The sequence below is a fragment of the Epinephelus lanceolatus genome, chromosome 1, assembly GCF_041903045.1.
Source record: "Epinephelus lanceolatus isolate andai-2023 chromosome 1, ASM4190304v1, whole genome shotgun sequence".
NCBI lineage: Eukaryota > Metazoa > Chordata > Actinopteri > Perciformes > Serranidae > Epinephelus > Epinephelus lanceolatus.
This window is the reverse complement of record NC_135734.1, coordinates 12508360-12534446: the sequence shown is the minus strand read 5'-3', so window position 1 is coordinate 12534446 and position 26087 is coordinate 12508360. Positions and strand designations below refer to the sequence as shown.

The following is a 26087-nucleotide window of genomic DNA, read 5'->3' as shown; positions in this document are numbered from 1 at the left end:
GTTAGCAATCTTGGTGGACAGCTCCACAGTTTAATGTGGAAGACAGATGTGTGCAATTTTCCTGTGCAGCCCTCAATCATGCCCTGGCTCCCTAAGTTGGCACTTAGTCACCATAACTTTGAGCACCTCTGGTTTACAGCTTGTTGCACTGCCCCCAAGTGGTAAAAAACAAACAAACAATCAATGAATGCAAGTTTGAAGTTCATCAACTAATCTTTATATTAAATGTCCAATGTGTAGGATTCAGTGGCATCTATAGGGGTGAGGCTGCAGATTGCAACCTACTGAAACTTCTCCCATGGGCAGAAGGCTAGAGCAGTGACACTCAGCTCGTGACCGGCTCACCATTTTATAATTCACAATGACAATAAATGTATCCAAAACTTTTTTGTACTTTTTAAACGTAAATCCAGTGCTTGACTGCATTAAAAACAGCAAAAGAGAGTTTATTTTTTGAAAGACAATGCCAGGAGAGGATCCCTGGGTCCCCCTGGCAGAGGTCTGAGCTAATCATTTATATAAATTATTAATGTTTATTTATTAGCTGACCCCTGGCCTCCTGTCATGGCCTCCTGTCCTGGAATATTGTTATTAAACTCCGGAACCTGTGATCAAACGCTAGTGTCAGCAAGCATCCACCCTGCTGAGGTGTTGTTACACAAGGCCACCTCCTTGTGTTGTTAAGCATGACCTCTGACCTTCCCCTGACCTCTACTCTTCCTGAGTGCTGGGGAAGAGGAAAAAGTATATCATTACAGGAAGAAATTAAGATTAAAGATTTCCCCTCTTCTTTTCCACAGAGAGTAATATATTAGTTCATGGTTTTTCACATAATTCATGCCCCTGTCTCTGCAATCTTTTTGCTATCAAAGTGTGTTTGATCTATGGAGACTGTAGATGTAGACTTTGCATTCAGCTAAAAAATATTCAGACATACAAAGCAGCATGAAGTTGAACTGTAGAACTAGAAACCTTTGCATTTACATACATACAGCAGTGAATGCTCTGCTGGCGAAGAATGTGACCGAGCAGCGGTTGAAACTCCATAGCTCTCCAGGGGACCTTATCCAAGTTGATCTATCATCTCCCACGTCAACACAACGCTGTTTCCTAATAGACCTGAGCTAAGTTAGCCCTGTGTAACCTACGCACCCAATCCCCAGAGGAGCCATGAGGAAAACTCACACTGCAAACAAGCAGAGCAGCACGAGGCCAGCGGAGAAGAAACAGGCCTCTGACATGTTCTCGCCCAGATAAAGGCCCCTCATTGAGAAAAAGACAAGTAACAATGCATTATAATTATACTGGAGCACAGCCCAGAGTCTTCCACTGTGAATATCACTTTTCTATATTAACCTCTCAGTAACAGTGCAGCTCTATAAATAACACAGTCTCAGTTACTGTTGGATTTTTATTAGAAGGGGAGAGTTGTGTGTGGTTGCCCTCGTCCTGATCTTTCAGTGTGTGTTCCCACAGCTTGCTTGAAAAATAATTCACTGAGAAGTATCAACATCTCTCTCTCTCTATTGATCCTTTGGTCACTTTTCACTGTGACAGAAAGAATAAAAACCAAGGGTAAAATGTTTTTGTTCAGGAAACTGAGGATGGAGTATGCTTAGGAAATGTAACATAAATGCATCATTATTCCATTTTTGATAAGAGGCATTGAGGAAATGTAAAAGCCTAACTGCTGTTATCAACCAGTAACATTCACCTGACAAAGCTTCCTGTAGGTTAAAAGAGCTATTCATTGTGGTAAATATCTTAGTATTGTGTTGAGAAAAAGGTCCCAAATAAGGAAAATGTTTTCTTCACTTCAGTGGCAAAAACAGCAGCTGTAAATCAGGGTTCATGTAAGTTGTAAACCACTTCATATCCAGATGTTTTTTCATAAGAGAATCACAAAAAAACCCTTACTACTTTTACTGATCTCATGCTCCTCTTCCAGGAATCAGGGGCGAAGTGGGATTTTAATCCAAGTCAGGCGAGTATTACACTAAGTCCCTGTGTCACTGTGGTGACTTCATACAGCAGGAATGGTGCGAAATGAGGTTTACGCCAATAAAAGTGACTTTGACAGAGTCATGCAGCAGCAGTACATTCTCATCTGGAACAGAACAGACCCCAAGGAAAGCTTTCACTCCAACTTTTATTCAGCCATCAACCCCAGTTGCATTAGTTACTGACCAACCTGAAACGAACCTTTTCAAGAACTGTTTCCCCAGTGGGGCGTCTCATTGATCACTTGAGATCATGAAGGACAAGACCATTGGTACAATATTACCTGCACCTTGCTTCCTCAACGTTTTCGTTGCAGTTCTATCCATCAGTGAATAAGAATGTTTTAATCTATGTTGAAAATTTGAGGTTTGGAGTTCATTCTTAACCTTAGAAATGGCAGTTTGTAGTAGCAGGAATATCACCTCAAGGTTCATTTAGGCCCAATAATTTTGATTAAATTCTTCATCAAGAGATGAAGTTCACCTGTTCTCATGGAGATGTTTTTCTAGACAGATTAACTTTGACGCTCAACATAGTGTATATAGTCGTAAAAGATGCCAAATCCTCAACAAACAATTCCTTGACAACTGCAAAGATCATCTGCTGATGAAGGTCATGGGATATGATCAAAAGCTGATATCAACTGTCCTGAAAAGGTCTGTTTAATCAACCAACAGTTGTTTATTCAATACTCATAGATGTCAACAACTCCCAGTCTGCCACAAAATGGGAATAACTCTTCTCAATGCTTCTTTCACAGTGGATACAACTGTGTGATGTCTGCAAAGTGTCAGTCTAATCCCTTTATTGAATGGTCCAGGGAAGAATGCTTTAATATCTCCAATGACCAAGCCACATGACTCTAAAAATGGCAATGTTGGTTTATCTGTCTGTCTAGCAATTTGATCCAGACTGAAAAATCTCAACAATGATTGGATGCCATGAAATTTGGTGCAGATATTCATGGTTCCTAGAGGATGAATCCTAATGACTTTGACGATCCCCTCGATTTTACTCAAGTGAAATGTCACCAGGCTAAAATTGTAATTAGTACTTTGGTTTACAGCTAAATACTTGCTAAACTAATGACATTCCCAACACCTTTAGCTGTACTCTGCAAACAAAAAGCATTCTAACCTGCTAAAATAGGACAGTGAAGATGGCACATGTTAGGGCAGCTTCACAGCAGCATGTTCACTTTGTCACTGTGAGCATATTAGAATGCTGGCACTAGTTTATAGCACAAAGACCCGCTTTGCCTTTACTGCTTCAGAGCTGCTAGGACGGCTTTAAATGCTTTGTCTTTCAGAAAAATGATTAGTTACCAGCACAGCAATGAACTGCTAATTTTTAACACCCACAGGAATGGTAGTCAACTCTTGTTTTTTTACTAAATGTGTGATACTGCCATATATCAGTTCTTTGGTATATATGGGAAATTGCAGTGGTTCCCAACTGGTCCAGTCATGAGCTCCAGATTTCTCCTTAGTCATTAGCTAAAGGTCTGTACAGCTCAATACGTTCAGCATCGTACCTGCGTTTGGCCATGTCGTCAAGCAAGTTTGCTGTCTCTGTCAAGTAGCTGTCTGTTAGTCATTCTCTCTACAGCAGGAAATGGCACCTCAAAATAAAAGCTCTTTCGGAAATTCACCATACTTAAAAAAAAGTGTTTTTGTTTTTTTTTGTTTTTTACAAAGTTCACATGTTTGCGAGTCCCTTGCGGCTCATTCAGAATGGACCCATGACCCACTTTTGGACCGCAACCAACCAGTTGGGAGCCAATGCTCTAAATGACGTTGCTGGGTTTGGGGGCATGTTAACAGTCCCAGTGGTATGACCTAACTGTAATCACACCAAAAAAAAGCATAAATCCAACCAGCTAATCACAATCACTCTAAAAACATGTGAAACAGCCAGCAGCTAGCAGCTAATGGTGCAAATTCTGCAAACAGCTAACAATGGCAACAGTGCTGACAGAGCTTATAGTGTTTACCTGGGGGAAACTGGAGGGTGGGTGCTACACATATGTGACACCGCCGTAGCATCACCCACTGTATGAGCAAAATGCAGAGCAGCAGCAAGTAGCTAGCCAGTGGGACACACACACAGGGACTCATATGCACTAAAATGCATGTGCAGCTGGACTGGCTGCAAGAACAACACATAAAGGTTGATTGATTCTCTGCTCAGGATGTCATCACTCAATAATATCTTTACATAGCAAATAGTGGTTTGCTGCTATATGAATGCTCTGAATGTTGTAGCCACTCCTTTAACTCCTTCTTTTGGTGTTACCTCATCATCCGGCTGGCTTTGTCTGTGCTTAGTCCGGTGATACGTAGACACTCCAACACACTTCAGGTTCTTCCTCCCACACAGTAGACCTGCCAAGCTCGGTATGTTTTTATACAAGACAGATCTTTCTTCCATAAACTCCTCACAGTCAATCAGTCAGTGTGTCTCAGTTTGCAGGTCTTGACAATATTTTCACATTCCATTGTGGTGAATCATTGTAGTCCTCTCTCAAACTCAGGCTGTTTATCTCCAGTCTTGCAGCAACAATTTCCTTTATTTACAAAATGCAAATCCCATTTACTGTATATCCGCTTCCCTTAGACTGGAAACTCCCACATCAGCTAAATAAATGGCCCAAAATGAAACCTTATTGTATTCAAATATGCAGAACTTCATACCAGAACAACCTCCTATTCTCTTTTACTTAGAAACTTTATTAGGGAATTTTACAAGATCACAGCATCAATATAAAAACTTTTTTCGTTTCACAGTGTTTCACGGAAAGACTTTGAAAATGCAAAAAGAAGAAAATACTGTAACATTTAACGATCCAAACACTCTTTCACAAAATGTTCTAAAGCTCAGTTGCTTTTGTTCCACAGGTTGCAACATCATTGCATGTGAAGCCCCACGTGGGACTTGTGCTCATCTGTTTGTACAGCTTCTGCACCCACAACATATGGGTTCACTCCCTCTGTGTGTGGGTGTGTGTGAATGTTTGTGTGTGTGTGTGTGTGTGTGTGTGTGTGTGTGTGTGTGTGAGTGTGTGAGTCACCAACTGCTCGATGGAAGAATAACGTATTACAGACTGAGGACTGACTATTGCCTCACTCTGCTTCAACAGGCCGGAGGAGTTTTTCCGGGAAGATCCCACAGTGATTTTGTAGATCCCTGTGCTGGTTCCAACTCTCCTCCCTGATCCCCTTCACCAGGCCTTCCTGCTGCGAGACACACACATTAAACACATGTAGCACAAGATTTTAAGTGAACAATCCACACTCAGATCAGATACTTTGTGAATGAGTGTTAGGATTTACTTTTGGTGTGATTTCTTGCACTCTAAGGGACCAACAATAAAATCTGGGGTTGTGTTCACTACCTGTCTTTTCTTACCATTAGGCATCTCAAATGTCTCCTCCTAAAGAGTTTCCTCTTAAGAGCAATTGACAAAGCTGTGGAGAGACACTTAGAGACTAAGAGAACTCCTAAGCTAAGAGAAGGTGACATAGCTGACCCTGTTGAAGTGGGTTAACATGGGATTGGTCTGTGTCGGTGAATGTGAAATAAAATAAGGGGTGTGCAAAGGAACTACATTAGGTCAGATTAAAAGTTCTGACATTAAATTATTAAAAAAGAGAATTAAATCTAACAAAAGAGTTTGCACACTAGACTATATTCCCATGAACATATATTTAGTAAAATAACCACCAAGGTGACATTCTCTTCATCAGGTCGGATAAAGAGCGTGAAGCATGAAATGTCACCAAGGTGGTAATTCAATTAAATGTGTATTCATGGTAGCATAGTCTTGGGTGGTGACTCTAATTTTTCATATCTTACAATTAGCATATGCATGCATAATCTGTCGATGGCCATAAAAAAACAGCTATATATTTCTACATTTCATTTGGTAACTATTTAGTCAACACTTAACAAATAATAAAAATATATTATTATAAATAATGAATGTGAAATGTTCATTTTTGGTTTGATACTAATTCTCACAGACAGTTCATCATCACTGCCAACAGCATTTTGCCAGTATCAACAAGACTGTTTGATTTGTTGGTGAGCAGATTGGATCCTTAGTAACTGGATCTAAAACGCAGCTTATTATTTTTAAGAGTTTCTCCTAAGCCTCAGGATGTTTTGTGAGTGTGGCCCCTTGTTAAGTAGATATTTTATTTCAGACGTTTGAAACATTTCCTTCTGTCAGACTGTATTTTATCAGCAGTGGAAATGCCTAAATGTGACATTACCACTGAAAGTTACCCACAGGGAAAGATTACATTAATCACTCAACAAAGACCCCAGACATGATGAAAATTACATCACCAGCAGGATGCATACATGGCTTAAACAGAAAGAACAACTTCCCACAATACACTGGTCTAAACAACATATCCAGGCTCAGAACACAGTCCAATGTCCACAAAAATGAGCAGTCTTAACAGGAAATGTGTAATCCTCTATGTCTGAGGTGCCACAAAGAGTGAGCTATGCTTTGCAAGAATGCACACAAACCTCTTGAGTGTCAGCAAGCACCAGGATGATGTCTCCCTCTTCAAACTGGAGCAGGCCATCTTCAGAGGCTTCGTGGCTCTCTAATGCCACCCCCTGGTGTAAAACAGTTAGTCAACTTTAAAAGGGCAATTCACCTAAATTATTAAAACAGTTTCCAGGTTTAAAGATATCTGAGATTTGTTCCAACCCAATACAGTGGAGGTAAATGTTCACAGATTTGAAAATTTACATTTAAAGTTTTCAACAACAACTAGTCGATCCAGACACAGTGTCTCTGATCATCTGAACATATACAATTACACAGAGAACACACTGGAATGAGTTTTCATAGGAACTGCTTTTTTAGTTTTCAGATTTCAAAGGAAATGTTATTCACCTTCTCTGTATTGAAGTGGAAACTGAAATCTCTTAGGCAGATATTTTAGAAGCTCATCATAATAGTCATGTAGAAAAAAAAAACTGATTTCATTTTTACAAAGTATGATTTTTACTAGATTAAGCCACTGAATAGTTTCCATCTGCCATCTCTGGGCAGGTAGACTAACACTTCAAAATACAACTAATACTCCTTTTATAACACTGGTACGTACGACTGTTCTCTGGGCTACTTGTGTTACTGTTACACAACATTTTAACATTTAGCATTATACTGTAATTGTCACGCGTGGTCACGATTCACCCAATTTACATAGTTACATAGTCTCACTTTGAAAGAACAGGTAAAACAGTTTAGGAAAATATGTTTGTTTCCTTTCGTCAAAGGAGTGGTATGCAACATTCAGAGTAATCTATGATTCAGAGTCTCAGTGGGGACTGTCTGCACACAGCTCTCAACATGGAGGTGGCCGTGCCAGCAGCTAGCAGCTAATGGTGCTAACAATGTGAACAGTGCCAACAATGGCAACAGTGCTGACAGAGCTGATGGTGTTAACCACCGGGAACCAGAGGGTGGGCGCTACACCCCAGCGGTAGCTATTAGCGAGCTAGTGGGATACACACACAGGACTCCCATTGCACTGACATGCACATGTGGCCGGACCGTCTACCACAACAAACCACAAAGAAGCTCAGATTACAACACACCCTGAGGAGCGTGACTTAATTCTCTGCTCCGGACGCTATTACTCCATTATGTCCTTATAGCAAAGAGCAGTTTGATGCTATATTAATGCTCCGATTGTTGTATACAGAATCTTTAAAGACTGAGATAAGAAAGTCAACATTAATCTCATGTTGGTGAAGTTCGGAACTGGAGTTAGAGCACCTAGCTCAGTATAGGAACTGGAGGCAGGGGGAAACAAGCCAAGTGTGGCTATGTCCAATGCAAGAAAGCAAATTAACAGTTTCATCCAAATGTTAAAGTCTTCCTTAAATTCAAGTTGTGTACCTTGTATAGGAAGCCTGGTGGATTGTCTGAGCTGGAGTCATCTCCTGAGTCAGCTGTCTCCTGGTGGACTGATGCTTCCTCTGTCTCCTCCTGCTCCTCAGCAGGTAAGATACGGGGTTTTTCCGTGGAGCGGAAGGAGATGCGAGGGGCCGGGACTGGTGGAGGTTTGGGCTTGGCCTCCTCTGCTGGTGGATTGCTCACAGTCTCCTGCTCTGGACTCTGTGGGGCACTATCTGCAGAATCAGAGGGATTGGACGCCTCCTGACTTGTGGCCTCCGACATTGGTACTACCACCCCAGAGTCATCCGACTGGCTTGTAGCAAGTTCAGCTTCTGCCTCCGCCACTGCCTCTGCCTCCGCCACTGCCTCTGCCTCTGCCTCTGCCTCTGCCACTGCCACTGCCTCTGCCTCTACTGGACTCTGACTCCCTGTGCTCCTGTCACTGTTCTCATTGTCGCACACTGACTGTCTCTTAGGTGTGTTGGCACCGCTGGAGCTGAGATCGGAGTCTGACGAGTTGACATCTTTGGATGAAACAGAACTTTCTTCTGGTGGGACAGGTTCTTCAGAGATGCTTTGAGGTCGTTGGACAGGGGAAGAGGGTGCAGCGTCTTTTCCATTTTCAGTGGATGCATGGATGGAGACGTGGTCAGCTGGGAAAGCTGTATTGCAAGGGATGGGATTGGAGATAACCAGAGACTTTCTCTTCTTTGACTTGCTTGTTGTGCTATTTGAAGAAAAAGTACCTTAGTTGTTTTTGAACATTTAAAAATCTACCTAAATAGAATAATTCGTACTCCAGCATACTGAACAGAAATGGTGGACAGGCAGCATTATGTATGCGTGCTATTTACCTCCTAGACAAGACATTGTTGTTGGGAACACTTGCAACACAGTGCCTTACCTGTTCAGACCCTTGATGATGAAAGCTTTTCCCGAGTGTTGAGTCTCCAGTTTCTTCATCACATTGTACAGCTCATGGTTCAGCTGCAACACAAAGTGCAACATAAACACACAAACCAACTTGCTACACAAATACCATATCTATCATGGTTAAATATCACTTAAAGATGCAGTTGGAGGTCTTTTTTTAATCCGATTTTTCATACATCAAGTAGAGCACATTACTTGTATGCGATTGTGGAAATGAAAGGATGTGTGTCATATCTTACCACGCTCATTTCCTTATAGAAGACATCTCTCAGGTTGGATATGTTTTGGAACACGGTCACGTAGCAACCTATCCGGCTACAGAGACAAAGACAGTTTATCTTTCAGTTCATTCATATGACCTTCAATAAATCATGTTCAGTTTATGTTGTTGTATGCACATTCTGGAAAATGTCTGCATGGACTGATTCCATCAGAACATTTACAGGCCATTTACACATCTGGCCCAAAGTTTTGGTTTGTCGTTCCAGTCAAGAGAGGTTTTGCACATCTTGTTCAGAACAATCATGCAAAGGTTGAGTTAGTTTTTCCAGTCAGACTTATGTCTTTCAAGTGGTGCGGGTGGCCTCGGGATTAAAGCTACAGTGTGCACACACAACTTTTTGTCGTATCTGTTGAAACTGTCATAACATCCGAACAGTAGTATCTGAGACAGTCTGTAAACAAACAAAAAATCGTGTTCTTCCCCTTTTTCCTTGTAGTGCTTCTAATGGCATTTGCTAGAATCCATCGGCCAGGTGCTTGGTTTTCACTCGCATGTCTCCAACATGGAGGGTGGGTTGCACACTCTCATTTTACAACTAAACAGTACACTACAATATGTTTCTAAAAAATTTAAGGCGATAAATAGGCAATGCAGCAATACAATCTTGATTCATACTTGATTAGTGCTGCCCACTTTTGGAGTATGGCAGCAGTTCATGAGCAGTGATTGACATGAATGACAGCTGCGTTAGAGACTCCTCGGCTCTGATTGGTTGTTTTTGTTAGTGAGGTGGATTTGTGTGAATGCCATTAGAAGCACTATGAGGAGGCCTAAGAACATGATTTTTTCTCACAGATTATATGTCTCATGTACTACTGTGTGGATGTAGTGACATTTTCAGCAAATATGACAAAAGTTATTTTTACCAACTGTAGTTTTAGGGTGCAAAACATGAACCACAATGTCTCCAGTTTATGTCTGGCCTTGGTTGCACATCATTCCCATCTTTCCCTTGCTCTCTGTCTCATTTCCTGTCAGCTCTCCACTGTTTGCTATCTTATACAGGTATAATCCCCCCCAAAAAACAATAAAATAAAAACAGAAATGGAGTGAAATCCTACTTTTCTGCACAGAAGTGTTTTGTGCTTTCTAATGTATTCTCATTCAATATCTGAGCACCTTCCCAGAAAGGTTTTGAAAAGGTGAAACCTGGACACATTTCTGAATATCTCTATTGGGATTCTTTTATAATAAAACATCTTAAATAGCTTATTGGCACATCTGCACACACACTGTATGTTCTGATTTGCCTGGGTTGCTGTTGTTAGTCTGGAATACCAAACAAGACACTGTCATGACATCGTTTAACTAGTTTATTTATTCTACACAGATATTCTAACTTTACTTATCTTATCATGATCCAAAACTCCACTATGAGATTCCACTCAGTGTTACCTTGGACTGTGTTGATTTGTACCGTACCTCTGATAGAGAACAGGCAGCTCCTCCCTCAGCTCATTATTTATTTCTTCAAAGACATTCTGGGCTTTGTTGAACTCTTCCTCTGCCTGATAAAGAGGATTAGGAATTTGATAAAAAAAAATAAATAAATACTGACAGTAAACTCTTATCAGACAACACTCTGCATTTCTGTGGTATGTGCACTGTAGTACTAATGCTACCTTTGCTATTTTGGCTTCATCCTTTTTCTTTGCATTCTGTAGCGCTTCCAGGTGGTGACGTGCTGAATCGTAGTCCACCAGCTTGCGACCACGTTTAGCTACTCGCTCCTGAAACACAGACAAGTGTTTCGAGTTAAGAGATATTTCAGTGAATATGTCATCCACCAGTGAGAGGGTGGATTATCTCTATGTGTGTCATCGAAATCAGACTGGTGGTATCTAAGAGGTGCAGAAGCCATTCTAGTGTTTGCATGCAGTTTTGGCAGGAACTGATTCAACTTAAAAAGCATCAGGTTACCTTGACCTCAGGGAACTGGCTTGTGTAGTTCTCCATGGTGCGGACAATCTGGTCACATAGTTTCTCTTCAAAGTCGTTCCACAGCAAGTCTTCACTCTAAGAGACAGTTGTTATCACATTACTGCAACTGTAACACATGTCTCTAAATACCAGATAACTTTAAGCAAGCCACAAACATAACTTCAGCAAATATGGATTTAATTATGTTGCACAATATAAAAAACCTTGACTCACTTAAACTAACAAAATGCAGCAACTGACCAATGAAGGGAAAAGCTTATATCAAGACCTTCAATGCTACATTTATCAACACTAATCTAATGAAAGAAATTCTGTTTTCCTTTTATTATTTAAAAAAAGGAAGAAAAAAGGTTTATGGACAAATGTTATTGATATGTTGCAGCTGAGCAGCTAATTAGCTATCTAGCATGCACACTGACGTTAGCAGTACATTTTTTTCCCAGTAAATGTTTATTTGGTTACTTGTTCAACAAGCTTACACGAAGAACCAGACATGTGCTCATGTTTGTGACTTAGATAAGACTCAAGAGCTTATGTGGGTAGTTGCTCAGAGTCTGTGGCTTTTGGTGTGTCTTCTGTCTGGCTTTGTGAACGTCTGCTCTGCCTAGGATAGAAGTATTATCAATTGGAGATGGGAAAAGCTGGGTTTAAAAGTACTGATATTAAAAAACTGAATTTCTGACAAAGTTTTCAAACTTAAAATATGTGACTCCACTGTAGCATTTCATTTTGGACATCAGGATTTATGCTCGTCACCTTTAAACTGTTGCAACGTTCCCCTGAGAATGTCTCCATCTTGTGTGTTTATTTTAATAGTTAGCTGGTGAACATATGTGTAGCACTTTGCAGCTAAAAAACTAAAAACTACCCTCAGGTGTCTGTCGAGACCAAAACAGAGCTAAAAGGAGAGAGAATATTGGACTTATATTTGCCAGGTGGCCAGAAACATGATCCCGAATGAACACTCATGTTGCTACTGGATCTGTACATAAATATATTTGCTAACATGTCAGCCATCAAATGTATGAAGCCATAATATGTCAAACATGTGTGATGTTCAGCTTGTTGTTGAGTTCTGCCCCCAAAGTAGCTTTGAAATACAAAACAACAACAAACGAAACAGATTAACGCTGCTTGAGACTTGTACAATACATATGCCTGCTTGCAAAATGGGGACCAAGTTAGTCTGGATACTTATATTTCCATGGTAGCTTAGATCAAGCTTCTATAAAGCTACAGTTGGAACATTTTTAAAAAAAATAACTTGGTCGTATTTACTGAAACTGTCACTATATCCTGACAGTTGTACGCGAGACAGTTAATGTGGGGAAAAATCATGTTCCTCTGACTCCTCCTAGTGCTCCTAATGGCATTCTAGAATAATTCACTGTGCCTGAAAAAAAGCAGCCAATCAGAGCCAGATGGAGTCTTGAACGCAATGTCAATCAGTGCTTGCACACACACTGCACAGCCCCCTCCTGTGTGCATGCTCTCACTCTGTCAAGCTCAATATCTTTAATGTGCAGCTTCAGGAGGACCACTGCAAACACAATGGCTATGAAACAACCACATGCAAAGCAATCTGGCCATTCCACCTTTGACGACAACAGCGTACATAGCAAAGACAAGTAAACAGAAGAAGACATATGACGAAAAGTGAACTAAAAAGAGTTAAACAGAAACTGAGCTGGCATTAGTTTCAAATCCACGTCAGTAAAGCCACTCTGATATTTACTTTTGTTTTATCTCTGGCTCAGTTTAACTCTTTCATTTTAGGTAGCTTTTTGTTGATGGTCTTCTTATGTTTGCTTTCTTTATCTTAGTTTGCGCACTGTTACTGGCAGTGCAGTGTGTGCACGAACAGTGATTGACAGCTGCATAAGAGACTCCTCCTGGCTCTGACTTGTTTTTATTCAGGCATGATGGGTTCTTGCAAATGCCATTAGGAGCACTAGGAGGAGCCAGAGGAACCTGAGTTTTTTAGACTGTCTCATGTACTACTGTCAGGATATAGTCACAGTTTTAGAGTAATGACAACAAGTTATTTTTTATAAAAGTTACCTGTAGCTTTGCACCTGCTTGGTAAAACCAAATTTGTTGGAAATAAGCCCAACCTGCTGAAATAAAATTTGATTTATCAAATGACCTGGCTTTGAGGACCTTTGTGGCTCTCAGATTACTGTTCAAGCAAACATCCACTAAACCACGTTATGAACATACCTCTGTAATGACAGCGAGGTCCCCCACTCCGTTCCAGTCTGGTTCGTAGATGTCTCGCAACGTCTGGGACAGCCTCTTAGATGTCTCATGCACAGCTGTGGAAAGAATCAGGAAAATGCAACAAAAAAAGTATTTATAACTCTATAAGGATCAACTTATCATCTAGCATCAGCAGCACAGCTCATTGTGGCAGTATTGTTTTTAGGGTTTGTGGTACTGTTGCTACACCCACTCCAAGAAGGTCAGAACAACACTGGTTTCCTGAGTGGAGCTCACAATGCAGCAGCGATAGCTGACAACACTACAACAACACAGCAGTTTCTTGCATATGAATCACATATGCAGTGCTGCGTCTGCAATTTTTACTGCAGGATTTTATTTGTTCTTGTTCAACATGGCAACGCAGACAGAATTGCAAAAGTCGACACAGGGTCCAAGAATAGAAGACATCCACTTCCCTATTATTCACCAACTGTCCTCGGCAAAGAGCAGTGTTCTGTTCACACTGTGCTGTGGGTCTGTATGTGCTGTGTGTGCTTTCATAACGTACCTTTCACAGCTGTGTGGTAGGCTTTGACATCTTTAAACAACCTGGTTCCATCGATCTGTGTGGAAATACAGAGCAGAAAATGTGAAGTCAAATCGAGTGACACCCAGCGACATTATCGCTGGGGGTGACCGGTGCCATTTATGCTTTATCATTTCCTCAGCAGCCTCGAATGTTGAAATCAGTGTGCTTCTGTTGGACTGCGGCCTGCTTTTCCTCTTGCATAACTTTTTCTGCATCAAGCTGCATGTAATCCACAACACTTGATAGTCAGACCAAAACATTGTGTTTTAAAATAAACAACAGTCACAACATTTGATGTGGTGATGGTACTGGTGAAGTGAAAGCAGTGTGTCTCGTCAGCGTGTAGACTTCCTTCCTGTTGCTTCTCATCAGTTTCCCTCCAATATGTACTGCAGTTGTTGCAATAAACCCTGAATGAGCTTTGAGCAACTTAAAAGTGAACCTGTGTGACTTTTGCCTAACAGCAGCAATTGTGGCCACAAGTGGATAATGATGAACACTAAAACACAGCGTTACAGCAGCACAGTTAGAAATGAGACATGCAGTAAGTGTACTAATTTAGTAGTTTTCATTATATAGCAATACAGTTTGCAAACATTAGCACATAAGCTAAAAGTAAGGCTGTAGCAACACAACCTCAGAGTGTATTGTACTGTATGAGGAGGAATTTTATTGCTTTTAAATTGAACCTTTCATTTGTAAAAAGAGGGTTGTGCTATTTCCTCTTTCCACTGTTACAGTCTCACTTTTCAATCCTTTTAAAGACCAAAACTGGGCCAACTTATTAATCCACGAGGAGGTGGGTAAACCTTAAAATGGATCGTTTCTTGAATCTGAGCATTCTCATTTCTTTTAGTATCCAGGGTAATGCTTGTGTACAGATATCTAAGAGACAGAACAAGCTGAATTTATGCAGAATAGATAAGCCTTATTTCCTGTTGTCAAGGCTGAGCTGATTGTGTGAACTTGTTGCGATGAGATGCCAACCCACAACACCCAAAACAGAGCAGTCCCTTTTTTTTTTTTTAGTTTCACCAGTGCTCCATTTAACTAGAGATGTTAGGTAAGAAGGATAAAAGAAGCCACCTTAAAAACTCACTGAAGCAAAGCACTTTCTGTGACCTTTATTTGCATCTTGCGATGAGTAGCTAAGGACTACCTGGCAGAGAGAGCTTCTCGTGTTAAAAAGGTTACATGTTGGTGTACCTGTTGTTTGTTGAGGCTCTGGAAACATAGTTCAAACTGTTCGTCCTTGGTCTCCATGGTTTTGCCCAGTTTTTGCAGGACCTGAGGGAGGATGGCAGATTCAGAGTAAGTTTCAACATCAGAAAGGTAAAATTAGTAAGTAATAGAGCTAGACTGATAGAAGGGGAACTCCAATTTTACTCATAAATATCTGTTTTCCAGGTGTTGGGAAGTTCTACTGCTTCTATGGAAAAAGTTGTATTCAAGGGGGCTAAACACTTTTTAAAATTAAATGTAAGACTTTTTTAAGACTTTTAAAAAGGTACGCAGCCACTCTGTGTACACTGTGTATAAAACCTTTTGTGGCTCCAGAGGTAGATTCACACAATCTGGTCAACTGCCTCAAGTGATGTTACTTGAGTCTGCATTGGTTGGGGCTGAAGACGGGCTGAAGTGAAATAATCTGGGGGTGAGGAGTCAGAAATGATCTTAAAGACCTTAGTAGACATTCCTGATCTCTACAGCAAGCTAGAGGAGGCTACATTAGCCCCAACTAGCATAACACATCCGAATTTCTGACCAAACCGAGTAAATATTGCTGCAGTTGGAACAGCTATGTGAGCCACCCAACAGCTACATGACTTGTCCACCATGCTTACACGCCAGTCCACAGTCAGCGCCCTTAGAACCTTGGTACAGAATTGGAAGCCCCGAAGAAAATGCTAAGTTAGCATTTCACTAGCTATGAAGTGTAGCAAGGTTAAAAGAGAGGCAATTAAGGTTAGGTTTTGGTTAAAACGTAGCACTCCAATGGTTAACGTTAGGAGTTGGGGTGAGGGTTACATCTCATTATGCATAGGGTGAATCACGTCTTCACATAATGAGTTAAGTGGATTATTCCTGCGTTTAGCCACATATTTAGCATGATGTACCTGTACAAATAACCATAGCATTGGTGGGTTTGTCTTGTACAGGTGGGAGACGAAGTTTGAAGGGGCGTGTTGTGTACGTACCAAACGTAATGTGGCTGCAGCTATAATAGAATTTTTTCATTGGATTTTGAATGATTTCAGAAAATGAACTGTGGCAAACAAAAGCTTATGATACTTATATGTATTGTTCAGCATGACAATCTTCACAAATGAACACCAATTTTGTGATTTTTGAAGGGTAAATGCAATCACAAGATGTAAAAAGCTAATGTTAGGCTGTACACCAGGCATGTCCAAAGTCTGGCCCGGGGGCCAATTGTGGCCCACAGACCAATTTTAATCAGCCCTTGGCTTGACTTTCAAAATACACCATATGTGGTCCTTTACACAATAATGGTTAATCGAGCAAGATCACTTCGCATTTTTACCCTTCACCTCACAATGACAGGACTATCATACATTACGTTGTAGACAGGCATCAAGTAGTAATAGTTTATTAAAAGATAAAAATGGTTGCATTTATCTCACATTAAAAAAAAAAAACAAAAAAACTTTTGATGCGAGAATCAGTCAGCCCCCAGGTGTTTTCACGTTGTTTTATCTGGCCCCCATTCAAAAAAGTTTGGACACCCCTGCTGTACACAAACTACACTTCAGTCGCATGATCTCAATGCTGCCACCACAACAAGACTTTAAAAACATTTTTTGGCATGATGATATTCTTTAGTCTCATTTAGCCACTTGTTAGCAAGCGCCTTTGAAAAGACACAGAAAAGCTTCAAAATTTACAAATACACAAGTATTTACTGACCTTTTTAAAACTTGTAGAGCAAAACATTAAAACTGTTATTCCAGGCATCTAACTAAAGAAACAATTTAAAAAATCCCCTGGCTTCGAGATGAGGGAACTGGAAATGAAAAATTTCGCAATTTCACATTTTAGGGCTCATTTCTGCAGCACATATACATGTCTTGACCAATATGTCTGCAGTCCAATTGCACTGTGGGTAAGTTAGACAGTAGACAACAGTTTTTGACAAGGTGGAAGAACATATGAACTAAAAAAGACAATATCTCTGGTTCTGCTGTATGAATTTTGATATTTTTTTTACTGTCCATCATGAGTCTGACATTGTCCTCGGGAGTGCAATGCTAAATTGGTGGTCTACTCTTTAAATAGCCAGGCCGATATACTGGCCCAAATCAGCTCATTGCAGATATATTGGTATTGGTGTACATATTGGCCAATAAGAAGGTGCACTACAGAAATGTCAAAGTAGATTTCAGGTGACTTAAAAACAGTGTCACCACTGTCAGGACATTGGAATACACAGGCCAAGCTGATTTAACAGTGTAGCAGTAATAATCATAACGGATTAGTGCTGCACACACAGTAACACATACTCCTATGCCTCCAACAAACTAGACACACATGGCCAAGTATTACATTGTCCTTCACAGTCCACTGCATGCAGCTGGTTGAGAGCCTGAACGCCACATCACATGACCTTTAACTTTAAATCTGCAACAAAGGCTCTCATTTTCATGTCTATACTCTCATTTTCCAGATGAAAACTCCAACTCCCTAAAATAGGCTCCGGTCTCGCAGCTCAGAGTACATGCAAACTGTAGCTGCTCTTCTGAGGTGGAGCAGCAGCGAAATCAAACAAGTCAACCACAAACAAAAGTGCGAGAAAGGCTCAGCAAGCTAGAGGAAGTGCACAGTCAGGAAGTGGCAGCTTGTGTGTCCACACACAGCTGTACAGCCCTGAAAAACACTATGATGCTTAGACCAGGGGAAGTCCAAGCTACTGTTTTATTAATGCACCAGACTAATAGCCAAGGTGATTATTCAAATGTAGACAGTTTCAAACACACAGTAGACACGGCTTATGGCACATGTTTTACAGCCTTGTGCATTGAATTGCCTGCACAAACAGCGTTTCCTTTTCTCTTCTGGTCAGTATCACAGGTTGTTACAATTTGTTATGATGAGGCTTTACACGATTGTATCCTCACACCTGGGAGCATTTTATTATGAGTTACAACTTGGTACAGAGCTTGATAACGGGACCATAGATAGGGAAAGTAACAGTAGCCACAGAGCAACACAATTCTTAAGCAACAGGCTACAGCTATTGTCATTTTCTCATTTGCCAATTTCTTCTATGTGGGCCTCTAAACTATAGCTATACTGGACTAATCCTCTGAAGGAGCTGCTTGTCCCAGTTTGGAAGCCTTCTTGTAAATCCTATGCTAGAAGCTAAATCCCCTTCAGACATGCCTCATATTCTGTTTAAAAACGTTATTTGAGCTACTCTGAAGGAAAATCTGTTCACAGTAGGGCATTTAATTAGTTTATATAACCACAGCGTAAACCTGGATGACAGAACAAGCTTGATCAAGTCTGTCTCACAGCTCACCAAACTAACGTCAGTGCCTCTAGCGTACAGTTCTGAAGTTAAACGGACCCAAAGAAACTTTACTAAGTTGTTTTCCCTGACTTACCTTCTCTTGAGCTCGATTCAAAGACTTCTGGACCCGTTTGGCGAGGAATCCAGCTCCAGCCTGGAGGTTCGGGCCCATCTTGTTCTCTGCCATCGTCAACTTTTCTGTGCGTCTCCTCACTGAAAGCAATCCGCCTCCCGCTTGTCTGCTTCCTCTTGAGAAACTGCCTCACCGCTGCTCAAGTGCGACTTCAATTCAAGGCGATGGAGGTGGAGCAACAATGTGAAGTGTCAAGACACAAGGATTACACACATACACACACTCACACACAGGCGGTGTTAAAGCCAGCTGGACGCCAAGTTCTTTACATCATCATCATCATCATCATCAGTCTTCTCTAGTTTCAACTTGTCCGAGGAATTATTGACATGAGTCTGTGCGTGTCCTGATCCGCAGAATAAACATCGTGTTCACTGTTGCAAAACCTCGCTCCACTCCCATCTGCTATCAAAGGTGGAAGTCATCCAACACTCACCTGAAAACGATGTGAGCAGATTGCGTCTGGCTGATGATGCGTACCTGATTCAGCAGTGTGACGTCAGCAGGGTAGCCGCGGATTACAGGTAGTGCTGAGTTGCTTCTTCTTCTTCTTTTTTTTTTTTTTTCCAAATATTAATGTACAAACAACATGGTTTTGAAATCTCTGCCTTAGATCGCACAAACACTCCATTTCTTTTTCATGAATTTAAAGGGCAACACCACCTAAACTAATAATTCCAGTATGTTATTTCCTGGCCCACATAAGTTCAACCAGTATTTGTGAACATGAACTACTCTTTCTCAAAGCTAACAACCAGGGCAGAAAGTCTCAAATTTGTGATGTCATAGGGTATAAAGTCTGGAGCTGCTCCATAGACAGTGAATGGGAGACTGGTTTTGAGGATCCACAGAATTTGGTTTCATTTTTGTTTGTTTAGATTTTATTTCTGAGTTGAGCGATATAGGTAGAGTGTAATATAACGTTAGCATACGTTACGTGTGCTGACGGTAGCAAGCTAGCAGCGTGATATTTAATCATTATGGACATGCTATGTGACCATCACATCATCATCGTCTTCAATATGATGTGATGGTCGTCTAAAAGGCGGTGTAAAATTTGCCCGACCCATCCGGAGCTCAGGTAATTTTGACCCTCAATCAGAGACCTGTAATTGCTGTTTTTCTGGTCATCGGAGGCCAGGCGATCAATAAAATATTCTTGAATACCTAAAACAAAACACAAACACGTGTTGTTGTTGTTTTTAGTCACGTAGCATGTCCATAATGATTAAATGTCACGCTGCTAGCTTGCTAACGTCAGCACACATAACATATGCTAACATTATATTACAGTGTTTAATGATACAGTCTATTATCTCCCTATTACTCTAATCTTTCCTGCCTATCGCTCAAACAAATGATTAATTTCTAAATTAATATCGGTACTCATTTAAGATACCTTCATCAGTTACCGGAGGCCACTGTCTAACATCATCAATCCCGCTATTCATGATGCTGTCATTGTAGAGAGTCAGTTCACAATGACAGCATAATGAATTAATGACTGACACATGTCACTGCAGCAATGGCGCCGCCGCAAGATGGTGGCATACACAAATCGCTCGCCAAATTCGTCTATAACTCGCAGCATTCACAGACAAACACTTGTCTTTAACCGGACACATTTTCCCACAAATACAACATGCTAATGTTATTAGCATAAGGCTATGGTATTTTACATTGTATAAATTAGCCTAGTGGCTAGCGATCTTTTCCTCTTCTCATATAAAACAGCAACATTTAACAAAGGTAACGGCACATAATTTGGCTCCATTACAACTCACAACATTCACCGACAAACCAACTGTCATACTAAACATGTTTTCCAAACAAATACAATATGCTAACGTTATTAGCACCAGCCTATGGCATTTTACATTTTATAAATTAGCCTAGCAACAAGCGGAGATTTCCTCTGCAAATATGAAGCCAGGATAAATCACAATCAGGACTTAAAATGCTATTTTTATGGAGGCTTTATTATCTTCACAATTTATTTTTTCTTATCTGTTAAATAAAAGTAAATAGAAGCTTTGTTTCCACTGAGGGAAATGGTTTTAGCTTACAAGAACAGCACAGAGGTCTGCATCACGGCGACATGTAGTTACATCTCTGGGGAGGTGCATGTCAGGCTATGGCGTAGGTGCCGTAGCTATGGCCGTCGATTCAACGCAAAAGTATAAATTCCACATTACTCGTTTGATATGTTTGGTAAAAGGTCCCCAGATTTTAGAAAACTTGATGAGGGAGTTAGACAGAGTGTATAAGATTTCTTCATGATGTAGACAAGAAACCATGTCATTTGTAAAGCAAGGAGGGGGAGCTAATTTCCATTCTCACAAAATAACCCTTTTTGCTATGACTATATCAAACATAAGTTTTGTTTTCTTTTTTATAGCCAAACAGGCGTTATCCTATAGTAGGCTAAGTTCTGACGCAGAAAATGTACCCATATAGGCCTACTCAGAACATTACCATGGGTGCTCTCAGTGTCATCTTTCACCATTTATTGTCTGTGGAGCAGACTTTATACCCTATGACATCACAAATTGGAAATTTAGCACTCTAATTTTTGGATTTGAGAGAGATTTGTTACTGTTTACTAATATTTTGGACTGTCTTAGACCATAAGAATAACATAGGCTATGGATTTTGAAAATGGGCATAGTTCCCCTGTAAGGGCTTTCTAATAAGACAGAAAGTCGTTATGAAACACACTAAACCTATGTTTCACTTACAAATTCCTGGATTTGTGTAAGTAAAACTTTCCAAGTAGAAGAATGTTATATACCATGAAGTCATCCTTGCTGTTATCCATGATGAAGCCATAAACAATGTTCATTTGAGAAAAGTTTTTAAGTTGAAAAACTTTTGGGGAAAGCTAGTCATGTACATGTACATGAAGTCATAAAGCTACTGAATACATACACTGGAAAAATAAATGATGGGTAGTGGCTGAGGTGCATTATCACTTAATTCAAATAAGCCTTTGAGTTACATGACAAATCTTATACTTGCAATGGGTGAATTTCACATGCATAAGGCAAGATTCTCTAAGTCCTTTCCAAACTTCTGGTTGAATTCAATTTGTACATGGATACATTTACATATTGGTATATTCTGAAGAATTATTTCCTGTAGCTACTAAGTTACATTGATTTTATTGATATTGTTTATTTATCATGGTGAGATACTTTTTTTATATTTAATTTAATCTATTTACTTTTCATGTTTCATTTGGTTGATAAATAATTTTTCAACACACTGGGATCTCAGTGTACAAGGATGTTCATGTGTCCATGACCAGCTGAATGTCTGATCACTATTTTCAGTAGGGTTACAAATCTGAAATAAAGTATGTTAGACTTAGCCTTAACCATGGCTTTGCAGCTTTGGTCAGTTTGTTTTAAAATATCAAGTTTCTGATGTACACCCTGTGTTACATGCCGTAGAGTTTGTGGTGTGTGTGTGTGTGTGTGTGTGTGTGTGTGTGTGTGTGTGTGTGTGTGTCTTTGTGTTTGTTTGTTACAGGTGCGTGTTGCAGGTGTGTTCCCTGAATGGTGCCTCGCAGCTGGTGCCAATCAGGTGGAGGATAAAGGAGAGTGGACCAAGGCCACCAGCTGTCAGTGGACTGCTAGTGCTCCTGGGAACCGTCTCACCACCACGTGTTTTAGTGTAATACCAGTGTGTAGTGATATACCGTTTAGTGTCTAAGATCTGGTGTTTTCTGAGTTGTATTGATTGTGCATTGTCGTCCCTCCTTTTGAGTGGACTGTTTTCAGTTCATAGTTAGTACTTATCATCCTCAGTTTTTGGAGGATTGTTTTGTGTTCGAGTTTACATTTTTGTTCAGTTAATAAAACATTTGGCTTACGTAAATCCTACCAGCGCTTCATTTTTTCCTCTCCGGTATGTATTGTTTATTTAATTATTACGGTTACTCCTGAAACTTCCTAGACAAGTTGGAACGTAACACCTTGTCATATGAGTCTCTCCTGTTTCTGATTCACCAATTCTACAACTCTGATATCAAATTTCCTCATCATGTTGGTGAACTGAGTTGCACTGTTTTCCAAGTCAGCCACTGTTGACATTTATGCTTCTCATAATAACAAGCCTAATATGACAAACAAATGTGCTCCAACCCAATGTGGCCTTGTAAGGTTGGTCGAGTGGTGAAGGCAAAAGGAAGAGGACTTTAAACTGTTCAACAGTCCAATATTTTTATTTCCCTTTTTCTTTTCCAGCAGTGGGTTAGGTGCAGCAATATGTACAGTGCAGTTCAGCTGGCCAAAACTGAAGAAAAACAAAAATCAACTCTGCACTGGGCTATGCCCCCTTTAAGTTTGGGCCCCTGGCAGTAACAGCCGCTGTGGCCGGCTTGCTAGACAGATCTCAGAAACTCGAGACAGTAGCTCCTCCTACACATGGGAAATACAATTAATAAATCAATCAACAATCAGTGATCAATTCATACTCTTCAGACTACTTTTTATAAGCCAACAGTGAAAAAAATTGCTACACACTCCAAAAGAGTAAAAATGTTCTTAAACTGCTCAAAATCAACACTTGCACAAATATCTCCCCAAAACTCCCCCTCATCCATACTACACTTGGCACATTCCCCCAGGAACTTGACTATAAAAGGAATCCAAATGGACAGGGTCTGGTTTGGCAGTTCTTGAGTCCAAACCAGAGGTTGGCCAAGTGCAGTCTAGAGGAGAGGTGAGACACACAAAAGAATTAGTCAAATAAAGAGATTTAAAACCACAATATTATCAGACTTTTCTTCCTGACTTCATGTAAATGTGCCTGTGACACTGAGAGGCCGTTTACACGTACACGGTGATTTTGATAAACGGAGACATCTTCCTTCGTTTGTGCCCTTCGTTTACACGCAAACGGAGATTTCTCCTCTGAAAACGAGTCTTTCTAAAAACTCCGGCCAGAGTGGAGATTTTGGAAAACTCCGGTTGCGCGTTTGCATGTAAACTGAGATAAACGGAGATAAACGGAGTTATAGGCAGCCGACGTCACAGTATGCGCCGGAACTTGCGCCTGTGTCAAAAGTGCGACCTATGTTGCTATGGTGACAATGGATACATGGAAGGCTTGAGCTTCTCGTTACACTGCCACCTACAGGTTTGGCATGCTCTTGTGTATATATACACGGGTAAGTGTAAACGAAGATCTTTTTGAAAACGGAGATGGTGAAATGTCCGTTTATGAAAATAGCCGGCGACGTGTAAACGGCCTCTGAAGCACCAAAACAACTACACACCTACAACTACCGGGTTTCAACCTTAATTGTGCTAATTACCAACCCCAGACACCTGCTGGCTAGATGGTGTGTGAAAGTGCCTGGAGGTGGACAAGCATTGTGTGTGTTTGTCTTTTACCATTAGAGGTCACGGGGCATCCCCGTGACAGGCCTACTTCACATTAAGGAAATAAGACACTCTACATGCCATTTAACTGAATATTTCATTATTGTGTCCTCAGATATTACAGGAAAGCCTACACCTGTTTTCTGAAATTCCCAGCCTCCTAATACAATTAATTTATTCTAATGACAAAAAAAAATGTAAATGTGAATAGAAAAGCCACTCATGATTTTGGTGTAGAGGACTGTATTTATAAATAAGGCTTTGGCCCACAGAGAACCACGAGAATGTAGGCTGATGGATTACTCAACAGGCCTACTGAGCACAAGCCGATGAGCCCAGGAGGTCAGGGGCCCAAGAGACAAAAAGACATAAAACAATCAGAAATAGACACCAAATGATTACAAAAAGACATAAAACAATCAGAAAGAGACACCAAATGATTACAAAAAGACATAAAACAAACATAAAGAGACACAAAATGACTACAAAAAGTCATGTCCAATGACTGTAGTCTGCGTGTCTTGTTTCTGTCAGAAGGGGAGGAGGACCTTTTTACTTGTCTGTGCCCAGAGGGCCATTGTCTCATTGTGTTCATGTCCATGAATGCCTGTCTCTATTGATGCCTATCTCTACTGATGTCAGTATCATTAACCATCTGATTGAGGACACTGGTGTAATGCCCCCCCAACTTTTTCTGAGTCGCTAAAGAGGAGATGCTTATGGAGATGACATTTACAGAAAATATAACTGAAAAAAACAATTAATGTTAATTGTGAAATATTTACATTAAAAAAGTCTTATCTAACGAACAAATAGAATCGAGAGGTTATACTGTGTAATATGTCACAGAGATTGTTTGATTTTCTAAAGGTGCACTCAACTGATTTTACACACAATGGTCAGTTTGTTTGTCACAAGGAGTGCTTTTCAGCCAGTCTTAAAATGTTTTCTCCCAAAGGAGTTAATTTAAGTTAAAAAAAAATGCTTTGGGCCTGAGATTTAAAGGAGCTATATGTAAGAAATCTTAAGTCATAAAATCCTCCTAATATGTCACAGAGACTAAGGAATAATGTTCATATAACATACTGATCTCACCGACAACAATAGTACAGCCAGAATATTTGCATCTAAAAAAAATTTTTTGCAGTCTGCAAATCATGTTTATGTTTTGAATTTGTGTTTTGGCCTGTTGCACCACCCACCGCCGTCTACCAGTCGCGCAGTCAGTAGAGTCTCAGAATCAGTTACAGTTACGACTGAGCTACAGCAGCACGGCAAGCAGCATTAGCAGTGTCCCCAGTACATTTGGCCACATTCTTACATACAGCACCTTTGAATCCTGTGTTACAGAGTGGACAAAAAGTCAGGATATCTCTGCCTCGGCTGCTTTGATTTTGATCATTCCTTTTTATTGACCTGTCTCTTGTGAGTCCCCAGACATCATGAAGCTGCAATACTAAATCACCAGAGAGCCCCTTTTCTTAAATCATTAGCCTACTGAAACAACTATTTTGAATTGAGTTGTTAACAGTGAAAAGAGAATGTCATGCTGCAGTACACTGACTTTTTGATTTGAAGGGGAAGTTTTGGTAATTCTTTACAATATATTTTGTTTCCCATCACTATTACATAGGGTGCATTTGGCCGATAAGTGGTCCATATCCTCAGGTAGGCTAGTTATATATTCAGTGTCTCTGGATCACATTAGACCTACAGTCTTTTGGCTCCATCTGAAAACTTGGTTTATGTTAATTAATAATAAAATATTGAAATGATCATAGGAAAAGCCTTTAATGAAAAATAAATACCTTGTTGGGGATAAGAGGAGGAGACAGAGTAGTACACTGTAAAACCCCAATCCATCCATGACGCAAACTTTTAATGTTTACAGTCTACCTAAATGCCCCAGACTGTCAAAATGACATAAAAACTTTATGTTTACTTACAACAATAAACCTGTCCCTTGTATGCTTCACAGTTTTGTGTTAACTCAACATTTTGTTAGTTTTGAGTTAATTTTGGGTTGACAGAGCTGATCTTGCCTAATCAGTTTAAGGCCAATAAACAACATTATCATTGTGCACTTAACATATTGTGGCAGATGGAGTTTCCCAGCATGCTGCGAGACAATGTGTTTAAGGCCATTAGGAGAAGAAAACTG

The 26087-nt window shown here is 40.3% G+C and overlaps 1 protein-coding gene across 2 annotated transcripts; it reads right to left on the bottom strand.

Moving 5' to 3' along the window:
• Positions 1 to 4709: 4709 nt before the first annotated feature.
• bin2b (bridging integrator 2b) lies at positions 4710 to 18729 on the bottom strand. Of its 2 annotated transcripts, none has more exons than XM_033625874.2 (12): positions 18501 to 18729; positions 15082 to 15162; positions 13855 to 13909; positions 13305 to 13399; positions 11064 to 11159; positions 10766 to 10873; positions 10566 to 10651; positions 9100 to 9175; positions 8832 to 8914; positions 7928 to 8654; positions 6541 to 6633; positions 4710 to 5237 (listed from the first exon to the last, which is right to left on the bottom strand). In XM_033625874.2, exons 1-12 carry the CDS (start codon positions 18591 to 18593, stop codon positions 5124 to 5126), a joined length of 1707 nt encoding a protein of 568 aa, XP_033481765.2. In that variant the 5' UTR covers positions 18594 to 18729; the 3' UTR covers positions 4710 to 5123. The 2 variants fall into 2 exon arrangements, with proteins under 2 accessions (XP_033481765.2, XP_033481766.2); XM_033625875.2 differs by having other exon boundaries at positions 4710 to 5234; positions 18501 to 18728.
• Positions 18730 to 26087: the final 7358 nt, after the last annotated feature.

What these genes read in the sequence shown, in the direction of transcription:
- bin2b (XM_033625874.2), bottom strand. Translation starts at nt 18,593, where the DNA reads ATGGCAGAGAACAAGATGGGCCCGAACCTCCAGGCTGGAGCTGGATTC. An exon ending in AGAGCCTCAACAAACAACAG is followed by an intron (nt 13,910 to 15,081) that starts GTACACCAACAT and finishes ATTTCCACACAG; the next exon opens with ATCGATGGAACCAGGTTGTT. An exon ending in TGCTTGCTGACACTCAAGAG is followed by an intron (nt 5,238 to 6,540) that starts GTTTGTGTGCAT and finishes TGTGTCTCGCAG; the next exon opens with CAGGAAGGCCTGGTGAAGGG.